Source organism: Acomys russatus, chromosome 5, assembly GCF_903995435.1.
Source record: "Acomys russatus chromosome 5, mAcoRus1.1, whole genome shotgun sequence".
NCBI classification, from domain to species: domain Eukaryota; kingdom Metazoa; phylum Chordata; class Mammalia; order Rodentia; family Muridae; genus Acomys; species Acomys russatus.
The window spans coordinates 36,316,231-36,332,188 of record NC_067141.1 but is presented as its reverse complement, the minus strand read 5'-3'; the positions used below and the strand labels follow the sequence as shown (position 1 = coordinate 36,332,188).

General features: G+C 41.0%; 1 protein-coding gene across 1 annotated transcript in view; it reads right to left on the bottom strand.

Annotated features, from left to right (window-relative positions):
- Positions 1-15,958, bottom strand: part of LOC127189402 (guanine nucleotide-binding protein G(q) subunit alpha) — a 225,327-nt gene that overhangs the window by 146,895 nt on the left and 62,474 nt on the right. The window contains exon 2 of the mRNA XM_051146207.1: positions 799-983. Coding sequence (XP_051002164.1) covers positions 799-983 — 185 coding nt within the window. The remainder of the gene's footprint in view (positions 1-798; positions 984-15,958) is intronic.

Genomic DNA, 15,958 nt, shown 5'->3' with positions numbered 1-15,958 from the left:
GGCAGGTTTTACTAAAGGACAATCTCTTTTATCATTAGCTATGAACAGTTGTATTAAGAGAAAAAACAAGATGGCATTTATAAATAAACAAATAGTAGATCACTGTATGTTTAAAAGAAATCCTAAGGCATGTGTTCCCTCAACTTGGGGTGGGTCGAAGCAGCTCACCAATATATAAACATGCTTGTTCAGTAAAGAACTCCCAGGGACAAGATAATGGATACCTACACTCAAGGAAAAATTAATCTTGGTTTGGTAAAACTGTAGAACTTACTGCAATTTATTACAAGCTACTTTCTTAGTTTGAAATCCTTAGAAAAGAGTGGGGCTTCTAAAAAGACACGCAGTTCATGCCCTCCTGCTCTACAGCTCCCTCCATAGGCAGTGAAACTTCTCACTCAATGAAGTAACACAAGCAATATTAAAGGAAATTCTAGTGTTGCTGTAGCATTCCAAAAGTTAGGACTAATTCTACAACGGTGAACAATTTCCTAGTGTGAAACAGGCCAGATGATGCTGCAGCTATCTTTTGCTTTGTAATATGCACCAGCCAATAAGGTCAGGAGTGAAAGGCGAGGACACTCAAGCATGGAACTCTGGCCTCCACAGGTAAGCACCTATGTCCTCCTGCATACACAGAGGAGACGGGAGGAGAGGAGGGGGCAGAAGGGAAAGAAATGTGGGGAGGGGAGACAATGGGATGAGAGAAGAAGGGAAAGAGTGCATTCCAAACGCCTACTGTCCATTCTAGAAGTGCTACCGCACCGTTCTGCTGAGTGTGCCAACACGTCCACCTACCTTATTGTGTTCATACTTGTACGGGATCTTGAGAGTGTCCATTGCTCTGATCATGGCCTGCATGGCTGTGAAGATGTTCTGATACACCAGTTTGGTAAAACCCCTCTTGTCTTCATCAGAATATCCCGACCCATGGATGATCCTCATCTGCTTAATGAAGGTGCTCTTGCCGCTCTCTCCTGTCCCTGGAACAGAAATGCCAAAAGCAGCACATTAGATCACGACTCTTTGTTGTGACAGCAAAAACAGACCTTGGCCTGGATTTCACAGACCCCAAAAGACCTGCTGAGAGAAGCAACATACAAAGTCAAAATGCCACCTACAAAGGACACTTAGAAAATTAGACAAGTCATAGTCCCTTTTAAAAGGAATGAGCTCAAAATCTATTCACATCTTAGGAAGCCCCTGAGCATAGATAGATCAAACACCGACTTGTAACCCTGTAACTCGGAGAAACAAATACAATGGCATCATGGAAAGGAAGTGAAACCTGATGAAGCCCTCCCCCTAAGGCACGTTTAAATGCATCCTGCACTCTGGAAATGGCAATTCCCTTATGCTGATACATTTCCGGAATAAACAAGAGGAAAAGGCCTAAAAACCTAAGAGAGTTTTCGCCAGCCTGGCACTCGGGTGAAAGCAGACAACGAATTCCTTGTAGACCAGAGCCCAGGTTATGTTCTGAACCATAGCACCCACAGTGTTTATTTCCAGGGCCTGGTTGATTGACGTTATTTCTCTGTCATTCATGAGAAACAACACAACCCAGAAACTTACTGTTAGTAGCTGCTTTTCTCCTAATTTTCCTATCTTCACCATCTTTAACTTACATTTCTAAATCTAAAAACTTCATAAGTCCAGGTGCCTTTTTTTATATTCGCTTCCACTTTCCAACAATGTAAAGAACACATACACACACACACACACACACACACACACACAAATGTAAATATGAAAGAACAAAATAAGAATGATGACCTTCCTCCCAGCAAGTTTTCTGAGAACAGGATGAGAAGGAAGGGGAAATGGGAGAGAGGAAGGGAGGGGAGGGAAGGAGGGAGGGAGACTAAGAACTAGAACTGCAAGTCACTCTCATGCCGTTCTGCTTTTCAGATGTTTGGATTTCATTGCTGTCTTCATAAACAATCTGCTTTTCAGATGTTTGGATTTCATTGCTGTCTTCATAAACAATCGTGGACATTCAAATAATTTTTACCGAAGTATCTTAACAGTCAAGCAATATAAACCCTCAGACGTTAACAATAAAAAGTGATTACGGACCCAGTGTTCTACTGCAGGTGGTTAGTTAGTTTATTTATTTGTTACTTGTACGTGTGTGAGTACATGCATACACACGTGCAGATGCAGACCCAAGGTAGATGTCACCATATTCATCGAGGCAGGCTCTTTCAATCGAACCCAGAGTTCACTGATTTCACTAATACAACTAGCCAGATCCCTTCTCACTTTTGGGAAGTTGGAATTCCATGCGCACACTTACAAGGGGTGGGGAACTGAAATGAATTCCTGTCCTCACACTTGTGCAGTTCAAGCTTTATACGCGGAGCCATTTCCTCCGCTTGCCCTATGGCTTTTAATTAGGTGATATACAACACCTTGAAATGTAATACCAAAACGTGAATGCTAATTCACATTTAATGGGGTTAATTTGAAAGTTATAATGATCATTCTACAATCCCCACCATGACTACCAGATATCTGAAAATGTCTATTTCCAATAGAAAGGTGGCCACACATTAGTAATCATTATTAACCAATAATTTACTCTCTTAAGCAATTAAGATGTAAGAAAAAAGTTTAGATTGTTGCTTTTTATTACTATCTTCATCCAGGAACAGACTGTAGACATGACTGTCATACCTCTGCCAGTCCTTTATACTACAAAAGCAGCAAAGATTTTACTTTAGGGGGAAAAAAAGCACATGGATGTGCTGAGTATCACTTATGTTCATGTGAATGCAGGTGTCCATAGAGACCAGACGTATAGGATCCTCCCAGATCTTTACTAGATTTTAATTTTTAATGATGTGTTTATGTGTGTTGGTGAGGGAAGCATCTGTGTGTGGGTATGAACCATGGGTGCAGATGTCCAAGGAGGCCAGATGAGGGAGCTAGATCCTGTGGACCTGTAATATAAGCAATTGTGAGCCACCTGACATGGGTGCCGGGAACCAAGAGTTGGCATGTGCTCTTACCCACTGAACTACCTCTCCAGCCCCAAGAGATGTTAATTTGTAAAGTTAATAGGAAAAAAAAAAAAAAAAGCAAAGAGTCGGGCAATAGGGCCCCTTTTCTTCTGGTCATCTGGGAGGAAAAATCTTTACGTAGACAACACATCAAGTGTGAGCTATGCTGGCTTTCATTTCTTTACATCACTTTAGGCATGAGCAGTCAACACTTGCCAACTCTTTAGGTATATTCCTGGAGCCCTTTTAAAAAAAATTTTTTTTCCTGTTTCCAGAACCAGGGCTGCTTTCTCCCCACTCCCATCCTGCTGCGTGCTGCCCAGAAAGCATAGAGGTACAGGTTTCATCAACACCTTGGCCTTTGCCTATACTCACAGCTAAGCCACAGTCAGAAGAGGCAGCAGTAACAACAGCTACCAAGATGTGCTATGTCCTCAAACTCCTGCTGAGTAGGCCCTCCCTACGGCTTTCCTCGCTGAGTCCTTGACTCTTACCAGCCCTTACTACCTCCATCTGGTCCACACTCCCGTACATTGCTCCACAGTCACCCAGTGGAAGTATGTCAAGTGTTTCTGGCCAGAATTGACAACTACAAAACCTAAAGCAAAACAGAGGACAACTAGGTGATGAACAGGAAAGGAAAGGGAATGGAGACCACTACTATCTCTTCCTCCTGTGCACTGTGCTCCGTTAGCTTTTCTTTGAGCTGATCTCTAGTTTGTCAAGCACATCACTTTCAGTACCTCTCTCTTAAGACACTCTTCTGGAGGCCAACTGTGATAAAGAAACAGCTAAACAAAACATAAAGAATCTCAAGCCAGAAGTCTGGGCTGTGAATCTGCCCTCAGTACTAAGAAACACAGTAATTCATTAAACCTATTATAGAGAGGTTGTGTGCATCTGTGCACAGAGCCTCCCACTCTCCCACCTCTGTGTGTGTGTGTGCGCGCGCGTGCGTGTGCGCGTGCGTTTGTGCGCACAGTGATTTGTGGTTTCTGGTACCTCTTTTGTAAACAAAGGAATCTGTACACACCCTTCATACCTTAGCAAGCCTTTGAGATAGTATGTTGTCCTGTGAGAAGTCAGTGGTACGGATGTCTGCATCATCATCCTCCGGGCCTCTCACTACACTGAACACGTCTCCCATCAAATCATTTAATAACACTGAACAAGAAAGTTAAATGGGAAGTCGGCTTTCTCCTTCAGTAATTCATTATGAACTTGTATGGCTAGAAAATGTCTCTAGAAAATGTTTCTTGTATCTTTAGAAACATACTCTGCATTCTTACAGCAGCTCCTCAAAGCACTGAGGCTTCAGAACCATGCTGTCTATTAAAAGGCCACTTCACCTAACATTTACAGTTGGCAATAAAGAACACTGCTCTTTCTTCCCTACTCCGAATCTGGTTGAAGGACAGAGTAATCCGTACTTTACTCGGCATCACGCTCCATCAGAACAAACACTGAACATACATTTAACACCCTGCAATGGAGTACGTGGCTTGGGAGGCTGGCAGACTACACACACGCGCGCACACACACACACACACACACGCGCACACGCACACACACACGCGCACACGCACGTTTTCTTTGTCAAGATCTTTTCAACACAACTAAATCCTACATATGGAGCCTGCCACAAATTCATATTATTTTAATCCAACTCACAGGAAGCATCCATATACTTATCCTAATTATTCTGCCAATTTGCATGATGTGATCCAAATGGTTCTGTCAAACACGACTTTCAAATCCAATCACACATTATCTTAAGGGTCATGAATTAGCATTTATTACTGAAAGCAATCATACATTTAGTGGTTTGCTCTTTAATTAGCATTTTTGTTGACGTTTTGTCTCTCACATTCAAAATACCTTCTTGGACTACTCTCTTATTAAAAGAGCTGGCAATGGACAATGCACAAGCATCTCAATGCTGGGCTACTATTCTACTACTACTACACTACTACTACAAGCACACTACTACTGCTGCACTACCACCATTACTACTACTACTACATACAGTCACACCAGCACCACCACCACCACTACTACACTACCATTATTACTATTACTATACTACTACCATTACTACTACTACACTACTATTATTACTATTGCTATACTACTACTATTACTACACTACTATTATTACTATACTACTACTACTATCACTACAACACTACCATTATTACTATTACTATACTACTACCATTACTACTACTACACTACTATTATTACTATTACTATACTACTACTATTACTACACTACTATTATTACTATACTACTACTACTATTACTGCTACTACACTACTATTACTACTATTACTACACTACTATTATTGCTATACTACTACTACTATTACTACTATTATTACTATTACTACACTACTATTATTACTATGCTACTACTACTACTATTACTACTACTACACTACTATTATTACTATACTACTACTACTATTATTACTATACTACTACTACTACTATTGCTACTACTACACTACTATTATTACTATTACTACTATTACTACTCTACTATTATTACTATTACTACACTGCTATTATTACCATTACTATACTACTACTATTACTACTGTTGCTACACTATTATTACTATTACTATACTACTACTATTGCTACTACACTACTATTACTATACTACAATGCAGCTACTACTGTGCCTGCTCTAAAGAACTCTGGTGCCCCACACACACAAGGATCCAGCAAAACAAACACTGACATTACCATGAATCCTAACAGTCCACCTATTTGTCCTCTTTATCCTCAAGAGAAAAGCAGAAAACACACCTAGGAAGACCCCCTCACAGGCTAAAAGCCATCCACACCACTTCTAGGTGTTTTTACGGTCTGTAAATAAAGAGATATTCCAAATACAGTCAAGACTATAGTACTGAAGACATACAATGAATATATTCATTTCATCCTGCCATTTCATAACTGTATTTGGAGAATCTGAAGTATATATCCTAATCCCTTAATGAATATAAACGCTGAGACCAAATGCCCTAAAACCCCATCCTCCTGGTTGGCCAGCTCTCAGATAAATGGAGAAAAATAAAACTCGGGGCTCAAGAAGCTGAGTTACAAGTCAGGTGACTTGTTTTAGATTCACTGGGTTCAGGCAGGAATATAAAGCATGAAATCTCAGGCCCAGCAGGCTGAATGTTAGCCTCTTCCACATAACCTTGGCTAAAGTAGAGCCAGATACTTCAAGGGTGGATTTTTAGCAAGGAGTGTATCATCCACCCACAACCTGCAAAGAATTAACAGTAAGCAGTGAGATAAATGTGGTCAGACTCTAAGTTCAATGCGATTCATGTGTTGTCCACCCTCCAGGTAAGCTTTTCAAGTGCACAGACTGCCTTCCATGTTTCCTTCCACTGGCATAGGGAACCTGCATGATACTAGGCAGCTCTGACACCAAAGTCAAACTTTCTCTTTTTCACAAAATGTCCTTCAAGGCCAAGAACTGGATATATTTAATCATCTAGTCCCAGTACTGTCTGATAACAGATACTAGACAGTTTTTTTTTTTTTAATATAGAAGAAAAAAAAAACTGAATTTGGTATTGTCAATTATAAGTAAAAAACGGACCAGGAAGTTTAGTCATAGCTAATCTAATCCAGTTAAGCTGTTTTCAAGAAAAAGACAGACAATAAATTTTAAATAGCTAATTTAAAATCTAGCTATTTACTGGAAGGATTTTGGACATTGTCTGGCCCTAAGTTTCCCAAAGAAGTTAAAGCCTGGAGGAAAGTTATCTGATAGCCAGTATAAGGCTCACCAAAGTGTGTGTATGTCCTCAGGAGTGAGTGACTCTGCACACGCGCGCGCGCGTGTGTGTGTGTGTGTCAGACAGACACAGAGAGACAGAGACAGACAGATAGAGGGGGAAGGGAGGGGAGAGAGAGAGAGAAAGGGGGAAATGTAGGGGGAGAAAAGAGGGAAGGGAGGGGAGAGGGAGGAGAGGTAGGCAGGCAACAGGCAGAGAGAGCAAAATTCTTCAGGCATGTCCACATGTGCATATATAGGCCAATGGACAGCATCAGGCAGTGTTCCTCAGAAGTCCTCTACGTTTTCTGAGACTCTCTTGAGCTAGAATTTGCCAAGTAGGTGAATGTGGATGACCCAGGGATCAGCATAGACAAAGAACCAATGCTGGGCTGACAAGCACACAGGACAATTGGCTGGCTTTAATGTGGTTCTAGAGATGAGACTCAGGTCCTTGTGTCTGTAAGGTAAACACTGGCCTGTCTCCCCAGCCACAACACTCTTTCAGAGTATGGGTGCCCAAGGTGAGCTTCTGTCCATTAAAAAATAACCACCACCAAAAGCCAGGCATGCTAGGTACAGTGGCGCACGCCTGTAACCCCAGTACTCTGGAGGCAGAGGCAGGCAGATATCTGTGAGTTCAAGATATGCCAGCCTGGTCTACAGAGTATGTCCAGGACAGCCAGGGCTACACAGAGAAACCCTGTCTTGGGGGAGTGCAGGGAGTGGGGTGGGCAAAGCATGGCTGCCAGTGCCTGCAATCCAGCACATGGGAAGCAAAGGCTAGAAGAATACCCAAAGACCTGTTCTACAAAATGAGTTCTAGGCCAGCCTGGGCTGCCCAGCAAGACTGTCTCAAAGAAACAAAACTCAACCAAAAACAATAAAACTAGCACTGGTGTGTTACATGACTTTCTAAATATACTCAAAAACAACCCCTGAATGAACACATGGTTTAAATAGTAGATGAGCTGTAGCTAATTTTTAATTTAAAAAACTAGTTATAACTTGGGGAACAGAAAGTATATGTGACTCTTCCTGGTAAGGATCTTTGGGGAGTTCTTCATGCCCATCTGTTCACCTTCCCACCTGCCCTCCCTACAAGCCTATAGGCATTATTTCAGAGAAAATGTTCAAACCCAGAACTCACTGGCTTTACAAAGGAGGGAAGTGACTCATTCAAGGAATCTGTCAGTTAACATTTAATCAGGAAGAAGAGAGACTAGAGCCTACCACAGTCTCCTCGCTGTGAAAGGCTCCGATCATATACCCTTATCAACTTACCTCCTACTTATCAAAGTTATAAATACCCTAAGAAAATGCTTTTAAAAATAGGACATTTTAAATATTTCTTTCAAGTTTCTTTTTCTAGGTAAACAGGGTTTTATTGCTTTGGGTTGTTTTTTTTTTCCCCTGTTCTGGAACAATACCGTATTGTTTCTACTTACCATCTGTGGTAATTATTCCATGATACCAATTATGAGGGTTTTTGGAAATTATTAATAATTGTCTGAAAGGCGGTACGCAGCACTTAACAATTCCCCTGGCATAAGGCATTCTGAGTATTTCCAACTTTTGGACACACATAAAGAATGATCTGCGAGCATTCCTGAAGAAAACTATGGCTAATTCTACTTCTTAGAGGGGCAGCACGGATACCTACAAGAACGCAGCCTTTGGGATGGTGCTGGCCTCCTACAGCTGGACCCCGCCCACCCGCCTCTTGGTCCATCTCCAGCATTAAAATTTTAGATACCTAAGATTTAAAAAACAATAAATACATAAATAAATCTTATTTTCATTTTTATATTCATTATAAAAAACCCTATTATTCTCTATATTGATTCTTTGAACTTATCTTTACTTAAAATGGTATTTATTAGAGGAGTTGCTCTTTTGCGTCATCGAGTAGTTTTGTTTTGTTTTTGAGATTTATTTATTTATTATATATACAATATTCTGCCTGCATATGTGACTGCCTGTCAGAGGAGGAGGCTTGATCTCACCATCTACGATTACGAGCCACCATGTGGTTGCTGGGAATTGAACTCAGGACCTCTGGAAGAGCAGCCAGTGTTCTTAACCTTTGAGCCATCTCTCCAGCCCCCAAATAATTTTATTTTTAAGGTAATATTACTGTTTAGGTACAAGCATTTCCTCAATTTGACATTTTCTTTTACTTTATTGACTTAAAAACCAGTGCATAAACGTATATTTTACTGTTTACTCCTCTACTTTCTCTGATTTTTTTCATTTGTTTCTGTTACTAGTCTCAAACATGTAGATGTTATACTAGCTTTTATAAAAGGTTTACACTTTATACTTATCTCTCTTTATATTAATGTGTGATGTGTAATGTATTTTTATGCTTCAACAATTTTCCCCAAAATTCGCTCTACATCTTAAAGTCACATTGGCACAGAAGTACTTCCAACCAGCATGAAATGTCTAATCCGATGCGTACAGGGTTGTTGCACATCTCCTTATCTGCCTGCAAGTGTTCAGCAATAAAATACATGGGCCAGAGGCTGAGAATGTGCTTAGTTGGTGAAGTGTTCACTTCACATGCAGGAAGACCTACGCTTGTTTGATCCTTAGCACCACATTAAAAAGCATACAAACAAGCATGGGAACCCACACTATAGTCCCAGAACTTGAAAGGCAGAGTAGAGAGGATCAAGATTATCCTCAACTATTTACATTGGAAGCTACCCTGGGATATATGAGACCATGTTTCAAAATTAAATAAATTAACCAAATATACGGACTGTATTGAGTCTTCTCACAGTATCACTAGCAAATCCACTCTGGTCCTTTATTTTCTTCCCGGTAAACTTAGCAAATGACACTTCCATCACTGACTTTTGCTGACCACACATTTATATAATGATGAATTCTGAAGAAAGGACTGTAAAGAAAATATTCCAGAATATTAAAGATCCTAGTCTCTTCTCAGCTTTATAAAACTATCCCTAGGACAAGGTACCTACTGTGTATCTGTTAATGGATCTGAGACATGGTATATACTATGTATCCACTAACCACTCTGGTACATGGTATATACTATGTATCCATTAACTACTCTGGGACATGGTATATACTATGTATCCATTAACCACTCTGGGACATAATATGTACTAAGTATCCATTAACTACTTTGGGTCATGGTAAATACTATGTATCTGTTAACTACTCTGGCTCCTATAGAGAGAATATCATGTATACTGTATGGATCTAACACCTGTCAAAATAAATAAATAAATAAATAAATAAATAAATAAATAAATAAAACATTTGGCCTATAGAAAAGAATATACTAGAAGGTGGAACATCCAGTAGGCAGAAAGGATTCTGGGATAGAACCAGAGGTGGGGGATAGGCCTGGAAAGATGTGGAAGAACGTAGATTAGCATGAATGGTTTAAGTTATGAGCTAGTCAAAGAAGAGCCTAGCTATATGGTCTGGATACGTGTAAATATTTTGTGTCTCATGGGAGCTTGGGGCCAGGAGAAAAAACATGCACTCTACTACAGGTTCCTCCTATTGACAGCTTTAGGATTATAGGTTAAATTCACGCTCTGTGTAGTTCTGAACTCTCATGCAAACACCACAGTCCTCTCTGAGGTACAGCCCAAACTCCCACCCTACCCTCATGTTTGACAACAATTGCTATTGTCAAACTCCAATATGTAACTGTCTCCTTGCTGTAAACACATGAGTACATGCCTTTTGCCTCCTAGCTTAGCATTTATCACAGACTGTGACCATAAACTCACACTCCAAAGTGTGACAGCAAAACCAGCAGGCAAGATACATTCTTATTATAAATCTTAGCAACTTGAACATACAATTTTCTTCTTATAAGAATATTCCCTTAAAAGATGCTCTTTACAGCTTACATTTGGGATATGTGAACTGCCACTCTCACTACTCTTTTGCTTTAGAGGCATTATAAAATTAAGTAAGGTTACCTGAACACAAAAGTTTATTTTACTAGTCCATCAGATAATTTATTTTACTAGTCAATCAGATAACAAGGATAACAAGATGAAAACAGGATGATAGTATACACTGTGTGGATACATGGGACAAAGGTATGATTAGCATCACAAAGCAAGGGTAAAAGTGTGAGATTACATCCTGCTACTTTGAACAGAATGCAACTTAAAATATAAATTATTCATTTCTGGAATTCACAAATTAGTATGTTTAGGCCTCAAATAGCCATGAGTGCATTAAACTGCACAAAGAGAAATCCCAGATACACACAGAGACTACTGTCAGTTTTCAATTAAGTGAATCCATGTTTAAAGTGTCTGCTACATAAAAATAAAAAATAAAAAAAAATCAATATATACTAACTACCAAAAAGTATAATATAAAACAACAGAAAAACAAGAAAAGACTAATACAGGGCTGGTTAGAGTACCAAAAATCTCTGGGAAACATTATTTTAGTTAAGTATATTAAAAAGTCAAAACTGTCCAAAAAGATGTAGGAAGAACAAAATCAACATAGGACTACATAGTGCTGTGCTGAAATGTACTGTGAATGCAACTGGGGAGGGCTCTCAATTTTCATCCAGCAACTTCTCTCCTCACCACATCATAGCCCTGACCTAGGCATAAAGTCTCTACTCCCTAAAATAACAGATGTAACAATCCTCAGAACCTCAATATTAAACAGCTCAAATCATTCATTCTATTGAGTGGTGGCCTCACTGTCCAGGACTTGCTTTGTAGACCAGGCTGAAACTCACAGAGATCTGCCTGCATCTGCCTCCCTGAGTGCTGGGATTACAGGAGTGAGACACCATGCACCCAGCAGGAACGACTTTCTTAAAAGGTACATTTACACTAATATTTTAATATTCAAGGTCTCACCACAACATTATTAGGAACACCATTCCAGGCTATGAGGTGGCTGACGTAAGATCAGTGTGGGAAGGGGCTTAGTTATAAGGGTAAAGGGAAGGTAAGAGGGCTAGTGTAGCCAAGACAGATGTGGTGAGAAGGAAGAGGGAAGCCAAGGGAGAGACTTGGGTTGCAGAGGCAGGGCTCAAGGTCAAACGATGTTACAGCTCAGGAAACAAGTTGAAAAACAAAACCAAAAAATTTTAAGTATTCTACACAGCTTTGAAAGTCTTGAAAGATAAAGGACATGGTTTGCTGTGTTCAGAATGAGTGGTGAATCCAAGTTAGTAGGGTATCCCAGTTATCCAAGCCAAAACAAAAAACAAAAAAAAACAAAAACAAAAAAACAATGGAGATTTAGACCAAGATGGTAGGAGGATGGATGTGCAATTAATATTCTAGAATAGAGATAGATGAGATGTGGGTGGTGAGGGCTGGAATTAGGAGAAACCCAGAATTCTAGCTGGACAAAGATAATGCAGCCAAGAGAAGGCTAAGGCAGAGCCTGTGCAAAGAGTGCGTCCAGCCTGAACTATGAATTTGTTGCGATGAAAAGCCTCCTAAGCCTGTAAGGTCTGCAGCACAGATGTGGCAAGGTACCCAGGATGCAGAGAATGTAGTTTATGTCCGATGCTCTCTAACAAAGGCAAGGACATGGCTGTGACTGAGCTACTTCTGTTAATGGATGAGTCAGAGTGACTGCAAAGCCAGGGTTACAATTCCATTTCCTACAAGATAAATATACTTAGCTAAAGAAATTATTTTGATCTCTATGTTACATATACACCATTGCTACATATCCACTTCTTTGGAGAAAACAAGTAGTTCACTAACGTTATTTGGAATGCATGAAGAGATCATGAAAATAACAAGTCAAAATAATAACTACATTTTAAGAGAAGAAACCTCTTCCGACGATACCCCCCTGCAGAATTTAGCATTGACTTTTTTCATAAAATAAAAAACATGAATGAATTCCATCCGGATTTTCAGGTCAAAAAAATTACACACACACACACACACACACACACACACACACACACACACACTCTGAAGTGGGTAGAAAATGGGTTTAGAAAATTATGTACAGGCCTCAGTGAGCACTTCCTTAAGAGAGAAGGTTCATGTGGCCCTTCCTGAAGCTAGCAATCTATCTGCAGCAGGGAACAAGGCCCAAAATGGACCTACCATGCCAATTTCCATCTTAACAATCTTCAGATCAGCCATAAGTAAACATACAGCATAGACAGCTTCCACCTGAGCAGGAACCTTCCTGTCCCGACCCCTAACAATGACCCACAGGGTCTCTAGATGCTGACAGTGAGCAAATGAGGCTGAGAAACACCAAGGGTTCTCTCCAGCTTCAGGTTTTATTACTCCTCTTCTCTGCATGTTGTTTTACAACCTTAGAAACCACTAGTTATGTTTTTCTCATAAGGAAAGGTCAACCTATTATTTAATATACACTTAAAGAACTGAAAACTATAGTAGTCTTCTTTTAAGGTTACCATGTCCAATAAAAATATGAGTTACTTTGAGCCTATAAAAATAATTATCTTTTGAGGTAGGGGAATTATTAAGGTGCAAGAGGGAAAAGCCAATCCAACTAAGAAAGGCAGTGAGGATGTCTCAATAAATAGACAGGAGCTCGGATTATAGAATATGGCATGATGTGTGTGTGTGTGTATGTGTGCGCGCGCGTGTGTGTGTCTGTGTGTGTGAGTGTGTATGTGTGTGTGTCTGTGTGTGTGTCTGAGTGTGTGCGCACGCGCGTGTGTGTGTGTGCGCGTGTGTATCTATGTGTGTGTGCGTCTGTCTGTGTATGTGTCTGTGTGTGTGTCTGAGTGTGTGTGTGTCTGTGTGTATGCGTGTGCACGCGTGTGTTTGTCTGTGTGTGTGTGTCTGTGTATCTGTGTGTCTGTGTGTGTGTGTGTGTCTGTGTGTGTGTGTCCATGTGTGTGCACGTGTGTGTGTGTGTCTGTGTGTGTGTGTCTGTCTGTGTGTCTGTGTGTGTGTGTCTGTGTGTCTGTGTGTATGTGTGTGCGCGCGTGTGTGTGTCTGTGTGTGTGTGTCTGTGTATCTGTGTGTCTGTGTGTGTCTGTGTGTGTGCACGTGTGTGTGTGTCTGTGTGTGTCTGTGTGTGTGTCTGTGTGTGTGTGTCTGTGTGTACGTCTGTGTCTGTGTGTCTGTGTGTCTGTGTGTGTGTGTGAACCTCCATGATTTCAGAAGGACTTGAATGTGTTCCAAGACTGCCTTAGTAGAGATGTTATAGAATAATTTGGAAAAGAGAACATGTTATGGAAAAACAGAAATGCTAAATCTATTCCTATGCAGCAGTTATTGATGAACATTGTTCACATGCCATTTGAGAATAAAGTGAAAACTAATCTTAAATAGGACCTGGTAACAAAGACCTATAATCACGGCACTTGGAAGGCAGAGGCAGGAAGACTGAGGGTCCAGGGCCAGCCTGGAAGACAGGGGAGACTGTCTTGTAATCAAACAGGAGGCCGAGGAGATGACTCATCAGCAAAGTGATTGCTGCTCAAACATGAGGCCCTGCTGGATCCCCAACACCCACACAACACAAGCGGGGCGAACCACGGTGGCTACAATCCCAGTGCCAGGAAGGCAGAGACAGAAGAATAGGGGCTTCCTGGCCAGGCAGAATAGTCAAACTGATGAGCTCCAAGTGCAGTGAGAGACACTGCACAAAAATAAGGCAGAGAGCAACTGAGGAAGACGCCAGCATCTACCTCTGCACAGCCCCAGGGCATTTGTACTCTCCCCCCCACACACAGGTGCAGTGCAGGTACACATGAACAAACACCAAAGAAAACAACAACCCAAAGCAAACAAATACAGAAAATAAAGAAAAATGCTCCCTTTGCAAGGGATGAAGGGAGAACAGGGGACCCCCGAGGAGGCGACAAGATTGAATTTTAAAATTCCCTCTTGGAAGGGGAAGGATAATGTTGCCCAAAAATGAATACCCACTGAGACATTACTGGCACTAATTAATACCATCCAGCAAGGATTCTTGGCTGTACTGAACATTATTTGGAACACAAAGATATCCAAAGGTGAATTTCAGCGAGCCTAGTAACTACAGTGTGAAAAGATTCACTAGGATTCAATGGGTTCTCACTTCCTCTAGAACAGTGGTTGTCAACCTGTAGCCTGTGACCCCTCTAAGGGGTAAATGACTCTTTCACAGACGTTGTCTATCAGATATCCTATATATCGGATATTTACACTACAGTTCATAACAGCAACAAAATTAGTTATGAAGTAGCAACAAAAAATAATTTTATGGTTAGAGGTCAGCACAACATAAGAAATTGTATTGAAGGGTGGCAGCATTAGGAAGGTTGAAAACTGCTTCTCTAGAAAGGTACAACAAAAATAATATTTAAATTGAGCCTTTTGTATTTAACACTCAACTCTGAAGACAAACAAGCACACAAGATACTTCTGTTGATAGGTTTGAACCACCCCGAAGCCATCCAACCAGCCTCTTGTAAACTTAATTTGTGGTACCAAGAGAGAGGGTAATGTCAAGACAATTTCCCCAGCCATTTAAGAATTGTCCTATGACGAGCTTTCACAGAGCCAGAATGTGCCATGCAAGCATCCAAAGGAGGGGAAGCAACCAGCAGTCCTATCCAGCTATGGCATATATAAGCCTCAACAGGATGGCGGGATAACCCAAGGGCACAGCAGTGGGCGCACACCTTGACAATAACTGGCAGCTCTCTAGTTAGACGTAAGACCCACTTAAGAACCTGATACTGGAAACCAAGCTTGCCACTGAGTGCTAACGAAGTTGCTGATCTCGGAGGAGTACGTATAACCCCCACTTTACTAACCCAGCATCAACCCTACCTACAGTCTAAACACTTGTCCCTATGCCCAGAGATAAATGTAGTCCTCACCTCTTGCCGAGGAAATTTCTCTTTGCAAAAGATGAAAATCATTACAGAAAACCACAACCAATCAAAAAGCGGAGTTGTGGAGCCCCGGCCTGATGGATACATCTACAACAGGACTCCTGCAGCTTCGGCTTAAAAAGCACTGCAGAGGAGAGGGTAGAAAGATGTCATGAGCTAGAGCACAGGGGGCTTGGCTGTGAGACGGTATCCCTTAAGCACTGTTAGAAGCGACACCCATAGAAGCACACCAGTAACTACCCCAGCGGCAGCTCAGTAAGGGCGGTGACAGTCTGGCTGAAGTGGCAACT